Source organism: Tinamus guttatus, unplaced genomic scaffold, assembly GCF_059628265.1.
Source record: "Tinamus guttatus ecotype Peru unplaced genomic scaffold, ASM5962826v1 Tinamus_guttatus_pri_ptg000172l, whole genome shotgun sequence".
Classification (NCBI taxonomy): Eukaryota; Metazoa; Chordata; class Aves; order Tinamiformes; family Tinamidae; genus Tinamus; species Tinamus guttatus.
In genome coordinates this window covers 708,491-729,485 of record NW_028288706.1, presented here as the reverse complement: position 1 = coordinate 729,485, position 20,995 = coordinate 708,491, and the positions used below count along the sequence as shown (strand labels likewise).

The 20,995-nt window shown below is 53.1% G+C and overlaps 2 protein-coding genes across 4 annotated transcripts; both read left to right on the top strand.

Moving 5' to 3' along the window:
- Window positions 1-6,580: 6,580 nt before the first annotated feature.
- On the top strand, window positions 6,581-14,645 carry AMDHD2 (amidohydrolase domain containing 2). Its single transcript, XM_088523003.1, has 12 exons — window positions 6,581-6,590; window positions 6,888-6,994; window positions 7,638-7,774; window positions 8,516-8,655; window positions 9,196-9,250; window positions 10,010-10,222; window positions 11,446-11,534; window positions 11,846-11,990; window positions 12,221-12,328; window positions 13,012-13,080; window positions 13,699-13,800; window positions 14,029-14,645. Exons 2-12 carry the CDS (start codon window positions 6,912-6,914, stop codon window positions 14,115-14,117), a joined length of 1,230 nt encoding a protein of 409 aa, XP_088379129.1. The 5' UTR covers window positions 6,581-6,590; window positions 6,888-6,911; the 3' UTR covers window positions 14,118-14,645.
- A 2,188-nt stretch (window positions 14,646-16,833) lies between these two features.
- On the top strand, window positions 16,834-20,507 carry CUNH8orf33 (chromosome unknown C8orf33 homolog). 3 transcript variants are annotated; one of them, XM_088523061.1, is made up of 5 exons: window positions 16,834-17,000; window positions 17,319-17,911; window positions 18,738-18,828; window positions 18,933-19,079; window positions 19,214-20,507. In XM_088523061.1, the coding sequence occupies exons 2-5, from the start codon at window positions 17,327-17,329 to the stop codon at window positions 19,408-19,410; spliced, it is 1,020 nt and encodes a 339-aa protein (XP_088379187.1). In that variant the 5' UTR covers window positions 16,834-17,000; window positions 17,319-17,326; the 3' UTR covers window positions 19,411-20,507. The 3 variants fall into 3 exon arrangements, with proteins under 3 accessions (XP_088379187.1, XP_088379188.1, XP_088379186.1); XM_088523062.1 differs by lacking the exon at window positions 16,834-17,000 and having other exon boundaries at window positions 17,283-17,447; window positions 17,550-17,911; XM_088523060.1 differs by lacking the exon at window positions 16,834-17,000 and having other exon boundaries at window positions 17,283-17,911.
- Window positions 20,508-20,995: the final 488 nt, after the last annotated feature.

Here is a 20,995-nt window from a genome sequence, read left to right as displayed (position 1 = left end):
GGCAGTAGTGATGGTTGTGCTCTGGGTGCAGAGGCATAAACTGATATATGGAAAATGCTGGATGTCTGTGAAGCATCAGAGGGAAGTTTTTCTAGAGCCTGCTCACTTGCATCATTTTGGTCTTCCTTGAGCAAAAGTAGTAGAGTCTGCATACCTAAACTGTGCTTAACCCTGCGCACTCGGCCGCCAGGCCCTTTCCCAAAGCCTGTTCCCTGTCACGCTGTTTGGAGGCAGGACAGCTGGACCTGCAGCAGGAGCGGCAGAGCCCTGGCCAGGGCTGTGAGCGCCTCTCTAGGGTCTGTCCTTCCATTCCTTGGGGGGAGTCTGCTCTCAGCCTGGCTTTCACCTGATTCAGAGGAATGTGAGCAAATGGCATTTAGGAGAGCAACTAAGTGTTGGTGGTAACTCTCCAGAAGAAAAATAAAAGCAAGTTAAAGGCAGGCCTCTCTAAGGTCATGTTGTAGCTTGGTGACATCTCTCAGAAAGGTGGCAGTTACCGGCTCAAGTTCATGACAGACACTTACATAACGAAAGGCAGCCGAAATCCCCTCGCCAAGCGTTCAGCTTCGTGCCTTCGAAGGCTGAGCCCTTCCATTCTTACATAAGCCCACGCAAGGCAGCGGAGCAGAGCATCAAGCAGAAGCTGGGGCAAACGCACAGGAGGGCTGCTCTGCAGCCAGAGCCAGCCGAGGAGCTAGAAGCAAAATGAGCAGTCTGAGCGTGTTGCCTCAGCCACACGTTTGCACTGGTGGTCACGCTCCAGAGCCTCGGTTCTGACTCCCAGCTGAAAACTCGCGCTCCAAGTCCTTTGTCGACCCTGTTTTGTCAGCAGATTTCTCAAGTGAGCCAGGGAATTAGGAAAATTATGGAGCTTTTGGTCCCTTTCCTTCATTTCCTGCCAGCAGCGTGCCAGCAGAATGCAGCCCTTGCCAGGGAGTGAGAAAGACACTGCCTGCAAACACTGCTAGGAGAGAATTCTATAGTTTCCTTGAACATTTATGGCCACGGGGTTGGCACAGGTGACTTGATAGTTGGTTTGGAAGAGAACAGGCAGCGCCAGACCGTGAGAGGCCGGGCTCTGGAGCGCCCGATGCAGCGGAGGCGGCGCCTGCTGGCACGCACAGAGTTGTCTCTAGCGTGGCAGATCGCGCCCGCGCTGGGCACTGCAGCGTGAGTCAGCCCTGCGCCGCGGAGCAGGCGGCTCTGCAGCGGCACTGCACTCTGCTTCAGGCTACGGAAGGGCAGGAGATGCCGCTGTCGGATGCTACCTGAATCCACGATGCCTCCCTAGAGCCTGCTGACCTTTCTCGTATTTAAGTCTTTCACACTAGCTGGTTTTTTTTATTCCTCAAAAACAGGCTGCAGCTCTTTGTATTGGCGGGAGGGGGTTACCGCTGCACTGGAAAATCACATCCTCAAAGTTTGGTCAGAGGCTGCTTTAGTTAAATTCAAATCCTTCTTTAAACGAGCAGCAATCAGACAAGAACCGTTCGCAGAAACGCCTGTTCCTCTCCCACAGGAACCAGGGGAACCCTGCGGTGGATGCGCTGCTGGAAGCGGGGAACGAGCACCCACCGCTGACCAAAAAAACATAACTCCCAGTGAGAAAAGCCCAGCAACTGGGTGAGAGGAGGAACAAGCCAAGCAGCAGGAGTTGCAGAAAGCTGCAGAAATGAGAAAGCTTGACTAGTGGCTCAGAATGTGGGTGCCATTTCCAGCGTTATTCCTTTTCCCCTGCGTGATGCTGGCGGGGCTCCCTGTTCCCGCGGTCCTGCACTGCGGAGCGAGGTGCTAAGCTGTTGTCAGAGATCTGCTTTAATTAATCGCGCAGCGCACTGCGTGCTCCATGCGACGCCCGGGGCTGTTCCTGTGCTACAAACAGGCTTTGCAGGGGACGTCTCCGGCAGCTGAGCACAGGGAGTGGGTAGGTCTGAACAGGAAATCTGTCTTCGCTCCCATCACTGTAGAAACCTGGGGAAACCTTGGCTTTATGCTGGGTTTTGGAGATGCTGGATGACCCGCTTTTACCATCCTGCTGTCTGTAGAGGTACCCGGGTGATAACTCGCATGTTGCCCTTCCCCAGCAATCCCCTGCTCCGTGAGCCGGAGCAGAGCCAGGATTCCCGGAGCACTGAGGGCAGCTGCAGGGGACAGCAGGCTCTTCAGCAGCGCTGGGGATTTCCTCCTCCTCCCGTGGGAATGAGTCTTCCCATATGCGGTGGATCTTGCACCCACCTTGTGCACTGAGGGAATGGGAGTTTCCAGCAGCATTTTCTAAGGTTAATTCGCAAGGTTCTTACTTCAAGAGTACTGCAATGGTAAAGATGAGTTGCATTTTTTTCCAGAATTTCTTATTTCAGGGTCAGGATTTCATCAGCCCCAGCAAACCATGGAGTGCTTGCTAACGGATAGAAGGATTTCATCACGACCATTACGGACCCGCTCATCCCATCCGGACTCCGAGCTAGGAGGACAAATGATTGTTGGGGAACAATGGAGTCAGACCTAAAGTTTGAAAAAAAAAATACTAGAAATTCAAGACTAAAAATTCCCAACCAACCTTAACTTTCAGGTAACTTGTCTTTCAGGCAATTGTTTTAAATTACTGTGATGTTCTAAGATGAAAAATAATCAACTAAATTTTCTTTAAAAACCTTGATGAATTTTCTTTTTAAGTTTCCGGTTTGGGATAAGCTCAGCAAGGGAAAATTGCGTGACTACACTGCCATGTGGAATTACTTCTGTTTTGAGCTACTAAGCTACTGTTTTCAACTACAGTGCAATAGTAAATAGAATAAAAACAAGTCTCTCTCAATAAACCTTGCTTGCCTCACAGTCTAACCTTGTGGATGTTGATTTTATGGCCTCACACAGCTTCTGTCTTACCTTGCCATAGAAAACCTCACTTGAGATTTACCTGGGCCTTTGACACACGTGGACTTAACCAGTTGTACTTGCTCTGTCAGCTTCAAAGCATCCAGAAACAATCCCCACTACCACAACCACCCCTCACCTTGTGGTATTCTAGGACTAAACTATCCTAGGGGCCAAACTGGGGGATCCTGGATGCCTCCCCCAGGACCTGGAGCACAGACGCTTCTCACTGGCTCCCATCAGAGGACCTGCATAGCAGGAAGCCAAAATCAGGTGCTGGAGAAACCCACGGCTTGGGTTGACGTTTTCCTTTTGCCAAGGGAATGAGAGGCTCTCACCACCGCTGCAGACTTGTCACCTTGCCGTTTCCTGAAGCTTTGCTGGTGGCTTTTGCAGGGCCCAGGTCCCTTATCAGCACTCTGAACCACCTTGTTTATGCTGTTAAATCTGTTCTTTGCTCCTGTGCCACTTGTTGAGAGAAAGGGGTGACCTCAAGTGGCAGTGAGCCATGATCACCACCTCCGTTTAAACTGTGTAGGTCAGGTAAATTGAGATTAAATCAGGAAATGGCCAATTCCCAGGACTGACAGTGTGCTTCCAACTCATGGATGGACACAGTATCCCTGCCTGCTGGGTGCATTAGGGCTATTCCTTAGGCTTCTTTGGGAATGTACCTGAGAAGTTGGAAGCCAAGGCTTTACTTTCACAGGTGTTTCTCTTAGCAGCAGTGCTAGCTTAAGCCTCTCCTCCTCTGGCCACCTCTCTTCTTTCACAGCTATAGCACACGCTTCCCTGCTTCTTCCAAGTGTGTTGGTACAACGAGCACGCAGCCAGGCAGCGAGTCTGATTTGGGAATTGAGCCAGGTTAAAAATAACTATCCCTGAAGGAGAGGAAAAAAAAAAAAAGTGAAACTTCAGCTTGAAATTCTCTCAGGCTATTTCTGGGGCAGGAGGGGGAAAGAGTTTGCAGCTACTGGTGGCACAAGACAGTTCACTACAAACTGCGGAATAAAGGCAGAACATCCACAGGGATAGGTACGTAAGCAGGACAGATAGGTGACTAAAGTTGGCCCGGGTGACACACCTGGAACTTGGATGAAGCCACTTGCGATACATTCCGTCTCGGCACAGCCTGTTCTGTTTTCTGTGCAGTGTGGTGGGAGGCTCAGGCTGTTTACAGCAGTCTGATTCAGCAGCTCATTTTCTGGCTTGCCTCTTCTTACAGATCTTACATTCCTCTGTCACCAAAGGGTCACCGAATCTATGTTAAGATTGGGCTTTGTGGCAGAATATTCTTAAGCCCTGGATGTTACTATCTGTAAGCAGTCAGTGCTGGCGTTTACCTGCATGTCCCTTCCACTGCCAAGGAAAGTTATTGTCACCAGTGTCTCAGCACGTACATGGGATGAAAGTGCCCTGCTTTGGCCATGGGCACTTCGGGTGCTGCATACACCATTTGACACCAGAGCTCACTTTAGCAGCTCGGTGCTGAGAAAACCATTTGATCAAATAAGCAGGCCGAGGATACATTTTTAGGATTTATTTCCTCATTTTACTTCTGGTGAGTTTGTTTCTTCAGTTTTGCCTCTACCAAAAGCCACAAATCATTCCCACTGCTGTGCAGCAGGATGCCCCTGGCCGTGGGTAACTTCAGACATGATGAGTAAAACCTGCCCAAAGCCATTCTGAGCTCAGATTCCCCACACAGGGCTATGCATCTTTTTCTTGGGCTCAATTAAAAGCAGTCCCAGCTATCTATCTCAATGACCTTTACTGCTGACAGTAAGAGGTAGCTTACATAGTGTGGGCAATCATTGACATAATGGAATGATAAGTACAGCATAAAACCTCACTGAATTCAATTGCTGGCCAGGCAGGGATGCTATGTTCACGCACAATTACGTTTCCCATCATTTATCTTTTCCAGTGTGATTCATCAGAGGAGCTCACATCAGCACCCTGCCTAGAAACAGTCCGTGACTCTCTGCAATACCGTGGGCGCAGAATTAGATACATACGAGAGCGAGAATGGAGAGTGGTCCCTCTGGAGCAAAGAGGATGGAAAACAAGTGGGGGTGTCTGCAAGGAGGTATTTAGTACTAAATATTGGGAGTGTTGAGGACACTGGATTTGATTTGAACAAAACGTGGTACTTGCCTTTAAAGCACGGGCATTTTGGAGATCTATTCTCCTTCTGGCCGCAGAGTACAGGCATCAAAAGGGCTGCTGGCAGCATCAGTGCCCCCGAAAAGGCAGAAGGACTAGCTATTAGAGCACAGGACGAGGGCCCTGTGTTCACTTCCACACTGCTGCTGCCTTGTCGAGGACACAGTTTGCAACACTTCATCCAACAGCTCTCCGGGACAAGCAGCAACGTGTACACCTAGCACACCTGGGTCTAGCCATTCGAGAGGTAAATAATCGCGAGCCTGGCAAAGCAAGGCTCAACAGCATTGCCTCCCTGCATACTGAATGTAATCCATAGGCACCACATGGCACGCTGCAGGCAGGGCCTAAGGAATCCCATGTATGGGCAGCCAGTCCCTCCAAGCAGAGTCCTTATCCCCCCTGAGATGCTTCTGCCCACCACAGACATTCAAGCAAAAGTTGCTTATTCACAAACACACAGATGTAAAAGCCCTTAGGAACTGCTAATTCATCTCATCTGACCTGATAAAAAATTATGCTTGTATCAGAGCCTTTGGGGAAGAAATGCTGTACTCAAAGATGTCGAACATCGCAGGTACATTGGCCGAGCGCACTGAGAGACGTGGCACCCAGACCCAGCCGCTTGTGACAGGGCTGCTCAGCTTGTGGTTATGTTACCAGTGCAATAGCTGCACTGTGGAGCACTGGGTCCTCGACTGGGTCTCTCAGCACAGGTCCTCACTGCAGAATCCTCAGCCAGAAGCTGCCAGGTACTGTCAAGGTGGTGGATCTGTAAAGGTAAGATTAGTTCTAGCCTACCCTAGGCTGGATAGGGGCTGCCCACCCCCTCAGAGACCTTAATACAAAACATTACCCTTGTCTCCATTTACTGCTTAGTGTGATCCAAGCAGACCCAGAGAGCAACGCTACGGAGATGCTGGTGTGCAAGCGGGCAAACCGCCCCAAGCCCCAGCCTCAGGGCCCAAATTTGAGCCGCAGCAGAGCAAGGAGCTCTGGCCCCACAAGGGGAGCGTTGCAAGGGACCACTGCTGAGGCCACATCGTGTCACCCACTCTGCGCAGATGGATCCGTCTCTGCCCTCGAGCAGCCTCTTGCCATGCTCTGGTGGCAGCAGGGCTATCTTTGCCTCTTAGCTGTCCCACATGGCTTTATTTCAGATGGGCAACTTCAGTGCCAAGAGCAAGAGGGGATAGTCTGAGAGGAAGAAACCCCAGCTCCCCCCAGCCCAAGCTGCAGCGCCGGGGTTCAGAGCCAGCGGCGGGGCCCTGGCGCAGGACCCTCCGCAGGTCCCTCCTGCGGCAGAAACGCCGGCCACAGCCACGGGCCCCGCCTGCGCGGGGCCGCCCCCTCCCCAAGATGGCGGCCGCGGCCGCCCTCCCCCTTCCCGCCCTTCCCGTGATGGCGGCGCGGGGCGGGCCGGGACTGTCTCACGTGAGCGGCGGTGCGGGCTGGGCCGGGCCGGGCCGGGCCGGGGCGGCGGCCGCAGCCTCGCCCGCCTCCTCCGCGCTCCTGCCGCAGGGGCGGCGGGGCTGAGGCGGCGGCCCCAGGTGAGGCGGCGGCGGGCGCGGCTCCGGGTCCCTCTGCGGGCGCGCTCGGCGCCTCGGGAGCCCCGGGGAAGGGGGCGCCGGTGCCGCGGCCGCGCTCGGGACCCCCTTCCCCCCGGCTAGCGGCGGGGGGGGGGACTGCTCCGCCACCCAAGTGCCCTCCTGGGCCTATCCCCTCGGCCTCTCCTGCTCGTGTCCCCGCATCATGTCCCCTCCTCGGCACCCTCGTCCCCTGCTGCCTCGCCACTCGTCCCCGGACCCCGTCCGAGTCCTCAGCGCTGTCTCCCTGGCCCCTTGCAGGTCGCTCTCCTCCCAGCCCCGATAATGCCATCTAATAAATCTGTCTCGGACGCACCGATCTTCCAGTTTACAAACTGCCGTATCCTGAGGAATCACGAGCTGCAAAGGTGAGTGGGCTCTGCTGGGCGCTGCCTCCTGCTGAGGCCCCCAGAGATGACCTTGAACACAGGCACGTCCCAGGAAGAAGATCCACTTTTCTTAGGACGTGACTCCAGGTTCGCATGACCTGCTTCCCAGCATTTCTTGTCCCCCACAGCCCCAGCTCTTGGCCTGATCCTTGAAGGAAGGGTGATGTGTTCATCATACGTCTAACATGCCCCCTACACTTTCACTTGTCTCTCATGCAATCCGGTCAGTCAGCTCTCGGCCCTTTGGCCGTTTGACAGAGGGCTCAGGATTATCAAGTGAGCCTCATAAAACTAGAGGCCAAGTAGAGAGGCAGTTGGTCGCTGGTTGTGTCTCTGCTGCGTTCCTGAGCACAGCCCTTTGTAGGTGTCAGGTACTTTGCAAAGAGGCAGCTTCTGACCAGGGAAGCAAAGCCATTCAATTTCCCTGCCTGTCCTGTAAGCTGTGGTCGCCCGTCGCTTGACCTCCTTTTCCCACGTAGTTTCAGGTCCCTACATAAAATCGGAGATTGCAGTTGGAAAATGTAGCAGATCTGGGAAATAAGGAGGGTTTGTGGTGTGTGGAGAAGTCGGGGCCCCTCTCCTGCTGCCAGGAGGAGCAGCGTGTGCCTGACTGTCCATGCAGGGAGGACCTGTGGGTGCGAGAAGGGAAGATCCTCAACCCGGAGAAGCTCTTCTTTGACGAGAAGGGCTCTGCCGACATCCAGCTGGACTGCAAGGACAGCATCATTGCCCCTGGTTTCATAGATGTGCAGATCAATGGTAAGGAGAAGCCACCCTGAGATAGGGGGTTCCCAGGTATGTCCGTTGTTGTTCACTGTGCGAGTCCTGCAATTTAATTTATCTGAGCAGGGTGACAGCTGCTTGAGGGAGATGTGAGTCACCAAACTCATGATAAAGAGCCATTTTGCCCATGGTTACTGCTGTTGCAAAATGGATGAATTTTGATGCTTTGGCCCTGTGGGGTTTTGGACCCAGCTTTCCTCTTAACTTCTTTTTAATCCATAGTTTCTTTTCTCTTGCATGTGGAGGATTGGAGTGGGACTTGTCAAAGGAACAGATTTTATCAGCGGTAGCTCTTTTTTGGATGCTGAGAAGGGCTGTGCTAGATCATGACAAAAGTCAGCTCTCTTCTTTAATGGGTTTCAAAATTACATTTTTCCCCTGAGTCAAAATGAAAAGTTGGTATTTCTTGCAAACCCCTGGGATGTTGTGGCAAAAAACATTTCAACAGGACAGTGTTGGTTGGATTTGTGCTTTGAGAGCTTTGAGAATGTAAAACACAAGTGCTGATAGAGCTCTTGGGGTCCAGTCATTGCAGATATGAATGGAGTGGTTTCATCTTGTCATGCAAAATAATTCTGAAGCATTTTTGGGTGGGAGAACGTAACACATTCTCAGAGTACCCTGTCACTATTTGACTGGAGGGGAAGTTCTGGATAGGGAGGAGAGTGGTTCCATGAGGAGGCTACAGCCTTCATTTCTGTTTTGTTCATGCTGCAGGAGGCTTTGGGGTTGACTTCTCCCTGGCTACCGATGACTTCAAATCAGGGATCGACCTGGTCAGTCAGAAAATCCTCTCCCATGGAGTGACCTCCTTCTGCCCCACGCTGGTGACTTCTCCCCCATCTGTGTACCACCAGGTAAGAGGAGCTCCTCCCTACACATCCCCAGGGTGATGAAGCTCTGCAGGCTGAGGCTGCAGCCCCACTCTTTGGTGGCTGAGGTAGCTGCCTTGAAAGCAAAGCCATGAGCAACTGGACTCCAAGTCCTTGATTTTTGGCCCTAACCTTTCAACTATTCAAGTCGAATATTCATCAAGTCAGCGATGTCTCCTAGCAGTTGCCTGGCACAAGTGGGGCTTGCGGCTTGCTCTTTTTTTGCGAGCTGCATTTGGCTAATGGTCCCCAGTGCTCCACCTGCCAAGCTCTGCAGGAACCCAAGGATTTGGAGGGAAATCTTTCACCTCTGTCTCACCAGGAACAGAGATGTGGCTGTTTCTGCTTAGGGGAGATGCTTCAGGGTGCTCCCCTGAGCAGAACCAGCTGGGTTTGTATGGCAAACATCAGCCCTTGCTGTTGGTACCGGGGGCTGCTGCTCTGCTGGGGCAGCTCCAGGGGTATCTCAGCAGGGTAAGCTGGGTTTCTACATCTGCAAGGCTCTGACAAACCTCCCTTTTCTAGATCCTCCCTCAGATCAGTGTAAGAAACGGTGGAGCCCATGGAGCAGGTATTCTGGGTAAGTGCTTTTGCTTCTCTCATGCTGCCATAGGAGGATAATTAACTTTTTCCTCATTATGGGAGAAGAAGCTAGAGTGGGGAAAGACCGATTGGGGGCCGGTGGTGGGAAAGATGCACAGGCAGGCACAGACCTGCTTTCTCCCTCGGCCTTTCCCTGGCCTTTGCTGTGTTCTCTGCCTCTGAACACGCACAACTCCAGCTCTCTGGGCCAGACAGGATAATGGCAGCGTGCTGCCAGCTTGGCCAGTGCTCCATCTCTACCATGCTGAGTGCTGCAATCCAGAGACTTTTGTTGTTTGCTGGGTATTCAGGGGATTGATTTCCCCCACTACCCTGAAAAATTGGTTGGGATACCTCTTTGGGAAGGCTGCCGTCCTGGGATCTTACTTAGAGCTCTTCATAGCCCCATCCCAGAATGGACTGCCAGGGGAGCACAGCCTGGAAATGGGCTTTGGAAGTGATCTTGCAAGGCCTGAGCTGAGGGAAAGCAGAGATTGGGGACTGCCAGCAGCTATTTCATGTTGGGGCAGGGGGGAGCTGGTTACCAGCGGAGGGAGCTGGAGCAAAAATAAAAGTGAATGGGGCGAAATCTTACTCTCACTCAGGTCTCTGCCATTGCTCCTGCTCAGAGTTGCCTGGACAGGGTGTTTTGCAGAGGTAGGGCACCAGCAGCTTGACTAGAGTGGGACTGAAGCAGCAGGTTCCCTAGTCCGGTTGGGAGAGGGAGAGCCCTGGCTCACTGTTGCTGTTTGGGCAGGGGTCCATCTGGAAGGACCGTTCATCAGCAAGGAGAAGAAGGGGGCACACCCGGAGCGCTGCCTCCGCACCTTCGAGGCCGGCGCCTTCCAGGACCTGCTTGCCACCTACGGGAGCCTCGACTGTGTCCGCATAGTCACGCTGGCCCCGGAGATGCAGAGGAGCAGCGAGGTGATTCGTGAGCTCACCCGGCGGGGCATCCGCGTCTCACTTGGTACGGCCACTGCCGAGGCTCGGGGACACTCAGGGTGACCTCCCTGTGCTGCACAGAGCGTGGGCCGGGCAGCCTCTTCCCTCAGGGCCACAGCAACCATAAAGTCATGTCCTGGTGCCACCGATGCGGAGCGGGGTTGCTGTGGCTGCCCCCTCCAAGGCTAGGGAGGCTCTCTGTTTCCCAGGAGTGCTAGGAGCCCTTGCAGGGTAGTGGCTTTCCTGGGTCACTGGCAGCAGTCCTGGTCTGCGCGGGGGTGACAGACTTGTCACAAGCTGGGGCACAGGTTGATCTTGAAGATTTGTCTCCCTTTCCATGGCATCAAATTTCATATCAATTAAAGAGCCCCTGCGCTTTAACACACAGTAGTGCTGGTGCTGTTCAAATGCAGGAAGGAATGGCAGCTTTTTTTTCTTTTCCATTTAATAACGACTCCTTGGAAAGGTTCAAACTCTGAAGTTCAGCTGCTTTAGGCCTTATTGACAGGCAACATGAGTTTTCCAAAGGTTGCTGCTGAGTTCTGATAACTCGATTTTTTCAGCCGGAAATGGTCCGGGAGATGTTTTCCTCCACTGTTTTGCAGGCTACTGACTGAAAACTGGCCACATTTTTCTGGTCCCATTTATGTATTCTTTTTTTGCCTTGGATCAGTTGGGGAAAAAAACGGGGGATTTTTAGTCAGAGTGAAATTGAACCTTATGCAAAATGGATATTTGTACAGCAGAGCCCACAGTTCTTACCTTACAGCCCAGACAAGGAGAGGAACTTCAGAAAGGTAAAGTTCACCCATAGAGCATTAAGCTGCTGTCTGTGTTGGGAAAAACAAAATTGTTTGCTTTGGGCTGTGTATTATCCACACCTTCTTTCTTGGCAAAGTACCCCATGGCTCTCTATTCTCCTTGACATACATCCTCCCCATATCTAGCCCTTAAATACCCAAGGACAGCAGAATGGCCCTAGGACCTCCGGGCTAGTCAAATGACCAACTCCCCAGTTCTTTTGGGACCAAGGCAGCATTTGTGGTTATTACAGTACGAACCACACATTTGTTCAGGTGACATCCACAAGCAGAGTCATTGCCAGATACCTGTGGCAAGGCTGGCATCTCGTACGTAGTGGGGGGATAAGAACAGTGTGCTAGTGTCGGATTCTTGGGTGTCTCTTTGGGTAGCTAAGCGGAGAAAGAAACAGGAAGAACAACATGAAGCAGTGGCTTTTGTTTGCAGGTCACTCGGTGGCTAATCTCTCGCAGGCAGAGGAGGCCGTGCAGCAGGGCGCTACCTTCATCACTCACCTCTTCAACGCCATGCTGCCGGTGAGTGGCTGAGGGCCCCTGCCCTCTGCTTGTGCTACTTTCGGTGCCTTCTCTCTCACTCCCCATGGGTGCTTATTCTCCTCAGCTTGTTTCACACTAGGCCTTTCAACGGGGTTTCAGCACTGAACCTCTAGCTTCACATTGCTGCTGCCTGATCTAAAAGAGAGTCGAGGCTGAAGCCAACAAGTGATGGGGTTGCCCAGCTGCCAGGCACTGTGTGACAGAGATGGCAGCTGTGTCCCTAGCAGGAGCAGTCGCGGCCTCCGCGTCCTGGTGGTGCTCCACAGCTTGCGCTCTCTCCCCTCGGGCAGTTCCACCATCGCGACCCGGGCATCGTGGGGCTGCTGACAAGTGACAAGATTCCTGCTGGGCGGAGGGTCTTCTATGGCATGATCTCTGATGGCATCCACACCAACCCGGCTGCCCTGCGCATTGCCCACCGAGCGCATCCCAAAGGTGAGCGGTGCCAGAGCCACGCAGAGTTGCCAGCTGGGCCCCTTGCCATCTCAGACAGCGTGCCACATGCCAAGTCTTGCTGCCTCAGAAATGCTCTTCCCCCAGAACCTCCCACCTCAGAGAGACACCACTCAAGATGTTGCTCCCCTCCAGGGGGGTCAGCCGAGCGCAGTGCTCAGACCCGCAGGACAGCAGGCAGGAAGCTAACGCAGTTTCCTTGCGTTCCTCAGGCCTGGTGCTGGTGACGGACGCGATCGCTGGCATGGGGCTGGCACCCGGGCGGCACACGCTGGGCCAGCAGGTGGTGGAGATTGACGGGCTCAACACCTACATTGCAGGTAAGCGCCGCTTGCAAAGGAGCCGTGGTCACCATTGCCCTTCCTGGCAGCACAAGACAGTGCTTGTGCCTTCCTCTTGGATTGTGTGGCCCCGTAATTAATAGCTGTGTAATAACTTGGCCCTGGGATGGTTGCAGTACTTCAAGAGGAGGGCATGGGCCCTGTTTTGCTGCAATGAGCTGAGAAACACTAGGTTCTTCCTATCCACAACACCTTGGGACCTGTTATTGCACAGGATGCTACAGGTTCTGGTGGGGATAGAAAGGAGGGGGAAATTCCACAGACATTTATTGTTCTTTGTCTTCACTATAATACCACCACTTTTGGTTAAAGAAGTCCTCAAACTGCAAACAGTTGAAGACTGCAGGGATATTTCAGGGGAGAATCATCCTTTGCTCAGTACACTGACCCTGGCAGCAACTGCCTGAGCTGCAGGCTGGGATTTTGTTCAGTCCAGCTGGTCTGATGGTGAAACTGGGGTGTTTTTTTTTCTCAGCACTCCTCCCCGCTCTGCCAGAATGGGCTGTGTCTCCCCTTGTTCAGTCACTCAGCAGCAGTGGCTGAGAGTCCTCCAAGTTGCTTCTTATAATCCCAAATTTTCCACCTTCTTGCGTTTCGCCTCCCCCTGTATTTTTGACGCCTGCTGTGGGGACGTGCTCAGTGCTGTCCCGCTCCTCTCGCAGGCACGAAGACCCTGAGTGGCAGCGTAGCGACCATGGACACGTGTGTGCGGCACTTCCTCGAAGCCACAGGTAACCGGCCTGGTCCCCAGGCCTGCGGGGACTTGGGAAAGCCCTTGCTCTTGCTCAGCCAGGAAGTGCTTCTCTTTGCCCAAGAGATGAGGGGAAGGGCTGAGATCACTGGCATGGGCCTCAGATGAGCACTTCTTTGAGCAGCAACCTCATTTGAACTTGCAGTAGCAATAACCAGTGAACTCTCTTGCCCTTTTCTCACGAAGATATTGAAGGTAACTCTTTACCTCTCCCCATACCCTAGATATTTAGCTCTCCTCTCCCTGCTGTCTTGATAGGGATGTTTCCCCTCCTCAGCTCCATCCTGCTGGGATGACAGCATGGGCAGCCCCTCCAGCACTTTTTGTACATAAGCTCTTAGGAGTCCAAGGAAAAGGCAGCATCCCCTAGGGAGATCGGATGCTAATGCCTTCCCGCAACAGGAGGGGAGAAATTTCAGTGCTGGAAATACCGTGGTGCCCTGTGGGTTTGGTCATCCAGGCAAGTCCCTGCCAGGTGCCCTTTTGGAGGAGTTTCCCTGCTGTGTTTGTCCCCAAGCCATTCCCTTAGGGAAGAGATGCTGGTGCTGCTCTGGCACCGGGTCTGTGTTTGCTGCCTAAAGCTCTTCCTCTGCTCAAGGGTGCTCCGTAGAGACCGCCTTGGAGGCAGCATCTCTCCATCCCGCCCAGCTCCTGGGGATTGAACATGAAAAGGGAACCCTGAATTATGACTCCGATGCAGGTACTGGTATGGGGACAGCAGTGTGACTTCTCATGCCCAGGGCTCCTGGGGGCTGTCACTTCTGCAGTGGGGAGCAGCTCTTTCCTAAGAGTCCTATGTCTTTAGACTCTATGTCTTTAGGACTCTGCTAACGCAGAGTCTGGTTCCCCCCAGTCGGATTCAGCTGCTCTGCTTCCCTTCCCTCTGTTCCTCCCTGACGGCTCTTCCTTTCTGTCCTGTCTGGTGCAGATTTCCTGATGCTCAGCGACAGTCTGTACGTGCAAGCCACGTACATCGCAGGCGAGCGGGTCTGGCGCCGGGACGCGTCGGGCATGTGACGCCGGAGCCCCCGCAGCTCCCTACCATTGTGGTTGGCAGCTTTGGAAACCACCCCACTTCTCTCTTCCTTCCTGCAACTCACTTAAAGGAGCCTCATACCAAAGAGCTGTGTTTTCCAGCACAACCACTGCTTCCAGTCACAGCCATGCCTGCAACGAATTTGTTGGTGCTCAGTCGGCGGAGCAGGGAAAAATAGGCAGATCAGTGTTGTGGGGAAGGGGAGGACAGTCACTAGTCCCTGGGGTGACCTGTAGGGCTGCAGAGCTGCCCTATGCAGAGCCCCAGGCAGAGGTGCTACCATCACTGTCTTCGAGCAGCGTGGGGCTTGTCCTGGCCTTGGTGCTGCTTCGTCCAGCACACACTGTCCTGCCCGCTGTGCAGGGCAGGCTCCAGCCATCCCTCCTCTCCTTGCTGTTTGCCTTACTCGGGGGCCGCCGTGCTTGACTGGACATCACCTTCCACCAGCCCAGCTTGCAGCTCTTCATGTCAAAAGGCAGAAGTTGAGCATCCCGCTCCGGTGCCCCAGAACTTCCTCTGTTACGTGGCCTCTCGCTGAGCCGGAGCATTGCGGGGCTCTGTTTCTGTGGGGCTGGATCCTCAGGGCAGAGATCAAACCCAGGAAAACCAGGCACTGCTGGCCCTTTGTGCCTTCTCCTGCACGGGCATAGAGCCCCCAGCCTGCAGTTTCTGCTGGAGACACGGACAACGTCCTGCCCCAGGAAGCAGGGGCAGAGGGGAACCCTTAGCTCTGGCTCTGGGCTCTGCACCCAGTGAGGGTTTGATGCTTTGCTCAAGCCACAGGAGCAGTGTTTTTACTTAAGGAGATATGTCCAACCCGTTAGTGACTGTTTCACAAGCCCTTGGTCCAGCTTGGGGGCTAAGGGAAAGACAGCAGTGGCCCTCGGGCCTTCCATGACAGCTGGCAATAGCTCATTGCTCCCCTGCTCGCATTCCCTCTCCAATACTTGGCTATCAGCTAACATTCTGACACTTGAAAACTTCTTCTTGGGGACCGAGTATGACTTTGAACCTACCGCCATCAGAAAAGCCTCGTGATGAGCCACAGGCTCAGCCTGAGCAGCCCCGGAGCCATTAGAGGAGATGTGCAAGACTCAGACCAGGGCTCGGCTGGTAGAAGGGGCGGATTTTTCCCCAGTACCTTTTTATATGCAGTCGCAGCACCATTTGGAAGTGCTTTCCTAGGATGTTAAAGCCCTGCTGGAGCGAGCGGTGGCCTGGGAGGCTCCCTGGCAGCTCGTACCTGTGTCCGCGAAGCTGTGGTGCCGGAGACCCCCCAGCACAGGCCGTGCCAGCGCCTCCGCTCACTGCTTGTCTGAAGAGAAAAAATTAAGGAAGTGAAAGAAATAAAATATCCAAGGGAGAAACAATATGAAACAAGGTGTCCCTCTGCTTATTGGTTTAGAGAGAGAAAAAAAAAAAAAAAAAAGAAATCTAAAAGGGGCGGGGACGGGGCCGCAGCGGAACCGCGGCGCCGGGGCCCGGGAGCCGCCCGGAGTGCCGGACCGTGGCGCAGCGCACGCGGCCGTTGGCGGCGGCCGTTGGCGGCGGCGGCGCCGCGCGAGGGGCCTGGCCGGGCCCGGGAGGCGGCGGGGGCAGCGCGGGTGCAGGTAGGGGCGGCGGGGGCGGCTGCCGCGGGCCCGCGTCCCACACGCTGCCCGCCCCGGGCCGGAGCCGCCAGCCCGCGGCCTCCGTGTCGGCCCTGGAGCTTCGGCAGTTTCTCCTCACCCCATCCATCTTCCCTTCTCGTTGTAGCCCCCCAGTTCCCTAAAACCCTGAGCTTAGGAGCTAGTCCAGCCGTGCCTGCCTGTCCCCTGCCTCGTTTTCTGTCTCTTTTTTTCGCAGCTTGCTGTAGGGTCTCATTTCCCTGCCCGATCGCGTGTTGTGTGGTTCTGCTGCAGTTCGTTTTCCTCTCCTGAGGGGATCCTGTACACAGGCCATCCCACAGATGCGTGTTGGGCTCCTCTGGAGAAGGTCCTGCTTGTGCCCCTCACCAGGAGAAACCACCGGGAAGAGCAGGTCCTTTAACGCAATTTGGAGGAGTCTGTGGTTTCTGCTGCTCAGTCCAGCTTGTTGATGGCGAAGGCTGGATCCTGCTCGTGCCGGTGGTGCAGTGCCCAGGAGGCAGGCGACCTCCGTAACGTGCCTGCTGGAGCGCAGAGCAGTAACCTGTATGTGCCCCCATGCAGCACTTGGCCATTAGGGCTGGTTTTTCTTCTTTACACCGCCCTGCCCTACTGGGTCCATAGGGTTCTGGAGCAGCAAGAGCACCCGCTCCCACACGGGAGGGTGAGGTGGGAGCCGAGCATGAGAACAAGGCAGCAGGAGCAGCGGCTGCTCCCAGGACAGCAGCAGGGCCGCGATCCCGCCGGGCTCGCAGAGACGCAGCGGGATAGCCTGACTGGGACGTCACGGTGGATACGGGCACTTCAGGGAGGAAGGACAGGCCGGGAGGATGAGGGGGGAGCAGCTGGAGCGTGCGGAGCTCCGCTATGGGATGGTGATGGCCTCACCGAGGGCTCCTGCGTCCGTGTTAGGGGCAGGCAAATATGTGGAATGTTGCTGCGGATGTTTCCTCAAGTTGTAAATGAGGCTTCTGCTGATGGCTAAAAGTAGCCTCACACTTACAGACTCTGGTCCTCATGGAGCATCAGCAGCCTGCAGTACAGTCTGTGAGGCCCATCCTGACCTGTTTCTTCTCTCTTTTGATCTTTTTATTGAATTCAGCAGGAAAAACTCAGCACTTTGTCACGGTCCTGCACGCCCAGGAGACAGCCCTGGTGAAGAAGCGACAAATGGTGGACCTGAGTTTGGGGATTAGCAGCTCAAAGTGGCTGAGGAGCAAAAGAGCAGGGAGAAAGCAGGTGATGTTGAACTCTCCCTCCAGGGGATTTGATATTAGGTTCCTATCTCAAGACTTCTTATCCCGTGGCATTTGGCTCCCCGCAGCTCTGCCTTGCAGAGGGAGCTGCAATAGCAGTGGCATCCCCGCAGGAGGAGTGTCCGTGTATTGACAGTAACATTCCCTACCTCTCCTAGCTCTGGGAGCCGCTGGGAAGCAGACGTGCAGCCGGGCAGTGGGCAGCCTTCAGGTGCTGTGAACAGGAAACAGTCTGACCAAGCCTCCGAGGCAAAGCTGGAGTAGTTCACGTCTGACAACAGCTTCCGATTCCACTTCACAGCTGCTGAGATGGACCTGGCAGCAGTCAGCATGGCTTTGAGAGCAGCTCCTAGTGCCGCTGGTGCTGAGCAGAAACAAGCTAATGTAAGAACCCCAGAGCAAGAGAATTTGAGTGAAACCTTGAGTTTTGCTGCCTTTGGACAAGAACCCAAGTTCACTTTCAACTCTAACATCCCAGGTGAAGATCATCCTCCGGCCCCACTGGGTCTAGCGAACCACAGAACTAGGGAACCCACAGAGAGCGCAGCGGCCTGTGAAGCACCAGGCAATTCCCTGCCCCCGGAATCACCAGGTGGGCTGGAGAGTTCGGCCTCGCAGAAGCCTGAGCGGACTCAGACCACAGACAGTGCAACTGGAGAAGACAGAGGCCATTTCACATCCAACAGGCCCAAAGCGGAGAGCACTCCTGCAGAGGAGGCAGTGACAGAAAAAGCAGCAGCAGATGGAACGGCCCAGAAGAAGAAAAAGAAGAAGAAACAAAAAGCAGCTAGCAGTAAAAAGGAGAAAGAAGAACCTGAGATAAACAGGGAGGCAAAGGCAGAAGCCAGCGGATGTCTGACTAAAGATGTATCCCACCAGGATGAGACCACTCAGGTATCTGAATGCGGATAGGATTCCATAAATTATGAACCTTTCAATAGAAGAGAAATTTGTTGTCTGTGCACAGCTTATCAATTAGTGTCCTGGCATGAACTGCAAGCTGGAAAACAAGGGTTGCTGCTTATTTCTTACAGCAGCTGTTTTCTTCCTCTGCTAGTCAGCTGAGGGACTGACATAGTAGAAAGGAAGTTAGTGCTTTTATTTGTTACCTGCTGGAGACCTGTGCTGAAACATTCTGTGTTTCATTATGTGTGAGACCTGTGGCAGATAACCTCTGGGAGGCCAGGGACCACATTTACCTTAGGAAAAAAAATTCACTGCTCTCAGAGCCAGGCTGTGAGTGCTGAATCGGGCACTCGCCCATCACTTGCCATCAGGGAGGAGAATTTAGGCAAATAGCAAAGTTGAGGTGCAGAGCTGCCTCCAAGTGGCATCTGAGACACCAAGATTCTGCTTCTGGACTTGTCCATTGCTTGCTCTATGGGCAGCCTAGTTTAATATTATTATTAATGCCTATTTCTCCCATTGTAAGTTGGTTTCACAGCTTCTTTGATATCCTGAAATCCTGAAGGGTTTTCCAGAGAACTGCATCTTCTGAAGGGCAGCCAGATATTAAGCCCACCAAATAGAGATAGCGAGTCACAACTGAACATTTTGTATATCATTCTACATTTATCCAATGAAAAACACTGCAGGGCAGGTCTTGTGAAGTTTATAAAGTGACACCAAAACCTGAAATTCTGAGTTAGTCCTGATTTTACATAGATTTCCTTTGGGAAATGTTTGGAGGACTTATTTCCCTGTGTTTTACTCTGTATAGCAATCAGAGGACCAGCTGCGGAAAGAAGTGGACTGGTGTGTGGAACAGCTGGAGCTTGGCCTGAAGACCCAAAAGCCCACTCCTAAACAAGGTGAGACCTGAGGGAGCAGGGGGCTGCCAGGCAGGACAGCGGCGCAGGGGAAGGGCCCTCGCGGAGTCTAAACTGTGGCTCGTTGGTGCTTCCCGCTGCTGCAGCGGAGGAGGCTCTGCGTGCCATCAGGACGCTGCGCAGCGACAAGGCCCCGCTGGTGAAGAAGCGCCAAGTCATGAGGACTTTGTTCGGGGACTACAGGAGGAGGATGGAGGAGGACTGGTGCCAGCAGCTGAAGCTCATGCAAGCAGGTAGGGGACTGTGCGCAGGGGGAGTCGGCTCCCCATGGCTGCAGAGCCTCCTTCGCTCTCACCCTCCACATAGCTCAGGAGTGGGATGTAAGATGACTAAACCCCTCTTCTTATTTTCTTCTCCCCTCTGCAAGCTATGAAGTCTGCCCGGATTGTGGAAGTGAAGGAGGACATCCGCAGGAAGAGCTGCCGGGTTGTGCGGAAGCGCTCTGGAGCTTGCAGGAAAAGGCAGGATTCAGCAGAATCCCCTTCGACATCACCCAGGACATCTAACACAGACTCATTCAGATTCACAACTTCCCAAGAAAAGTTTTACTTTAATTTTTTCTAGGAAGGTTTTAGACTAAAATTGTGGCTGAAAGCTGTGCCAAATTGTCTGTAAACCCAAGATGGTTAGAAGAATGCAGGGCAAATGTTACTTAAGAATCTGTGGGTATTTCCCAAAGAAAGGATTGTCTACCAGAGTGCCTTATGTGGAGATGTATTCTACACACAACTCCAGTTCTCAGTGTACTGAGTAGACTTCTGTCCTCACGTTATAGCAATTCACATTTTCAAAAGAGCAGCAGTGACATGGATATCCAGAAGGCCCTGGGTACTGTCTTTAATTAAATGCAACTTTGCAAGAGTTCAGGAACTGAGAGGAAAATGAAGGGAATCATCTTTGCTCGTTCATTTCTCTACCTGGCAGGCACAGGCTTAGAGCAGAACTGCTGATGCTGATTTACTTTAGCTTAGGGATGTTGGGCAACTGTTTCCAGAGGGGAAAGATTTTAGTTTCTAAAGTCAGGTCCTCACCAGCTGGGGAGGATGTACAGTCAGTTTTTAAAAAAAGAAGCTTACCTTATAAGTGGCCCAGTGACAACCAGCAGTGACTCAGAAGATAAATTGACTGTGTCCCAAACCTTGGGTGACAGTGAAACGGGCTGTGACAGCCCAAGGAATCTGTTGCATTTGATCTGTATTAATTTTCTACTTTCTTGTATGGCTTTGGTGGCTCACACTATTTCAGCCACTGAACCTGTCACCCATGTTCATGCAGAAAATCTTCCCCATTCAGTCCTAAAAAGGTGGAGGAATAAAAGACCTTTAAAAACAAATGTAGTGTCAGATGTCCCCATGGAGCAGGGCTTTCCTATCTTTTAGAGCCCAGACAGACGTACCATATGAGAAGCAAGAAATGGAAGTGGAGGCAGATTCCAGGGTGGACTGAGAGACAGTCGGAGAAACGGTTTGTTGAAGTCTTTTTCCTGAAAAAAAAATGGGAATTAAGCTCAGATAAAGTAAATTGCATCTGGAGGATTTGTTTTCAATATTTAAAATAATGACTGTTCAAAGGCACAAGGGGAGAGTGAAACTGTGTAGCATATCCAATAAGGAGAAAATATACAGAAGACCTAAATAAACTGGAAATGGGTAGCTCAGTCATTCCTTCCCTTTCTGGTGAGCACTGTTGCCATGTTGTCCTGCATGCACAGGACAGCAGTTTGCAGACTCTTACCTAGCTGCTTATGCAGCGTATATTAGAGAAATAGTGTTTTTTTTTTTTTTTTTTTTCTCCATGTTGTTTCAGGTGAAGTTCGAGTTGATAAAACTTCATAAAATCCTGTGCTTTGAGAGCTCGGGAGAGTATCCTGAGAAGCATTTGTACATGACTGCCTCGTTCTTCAGGCACTCCCAGCTAAAATAAAGGTCCTGCTGAGGACCTTTGGTGCCACCTAATCCCGCCAGCTTTGTGCTCTTACCTCCGTGGCGGGCAGGAGAAACGTCTTCCTACCGCAGGAGAGGCTGCTGTGGTGGGCAGGTTTCATGTGAGGTGTGACTTGCCGAGCCACCCTGTCCTTCAACCCTGCAGGGGTACTGCAGGATTGGAGGCTCACAAGGCACATGTTCCCCAGAACTATTTGACCCAAGTA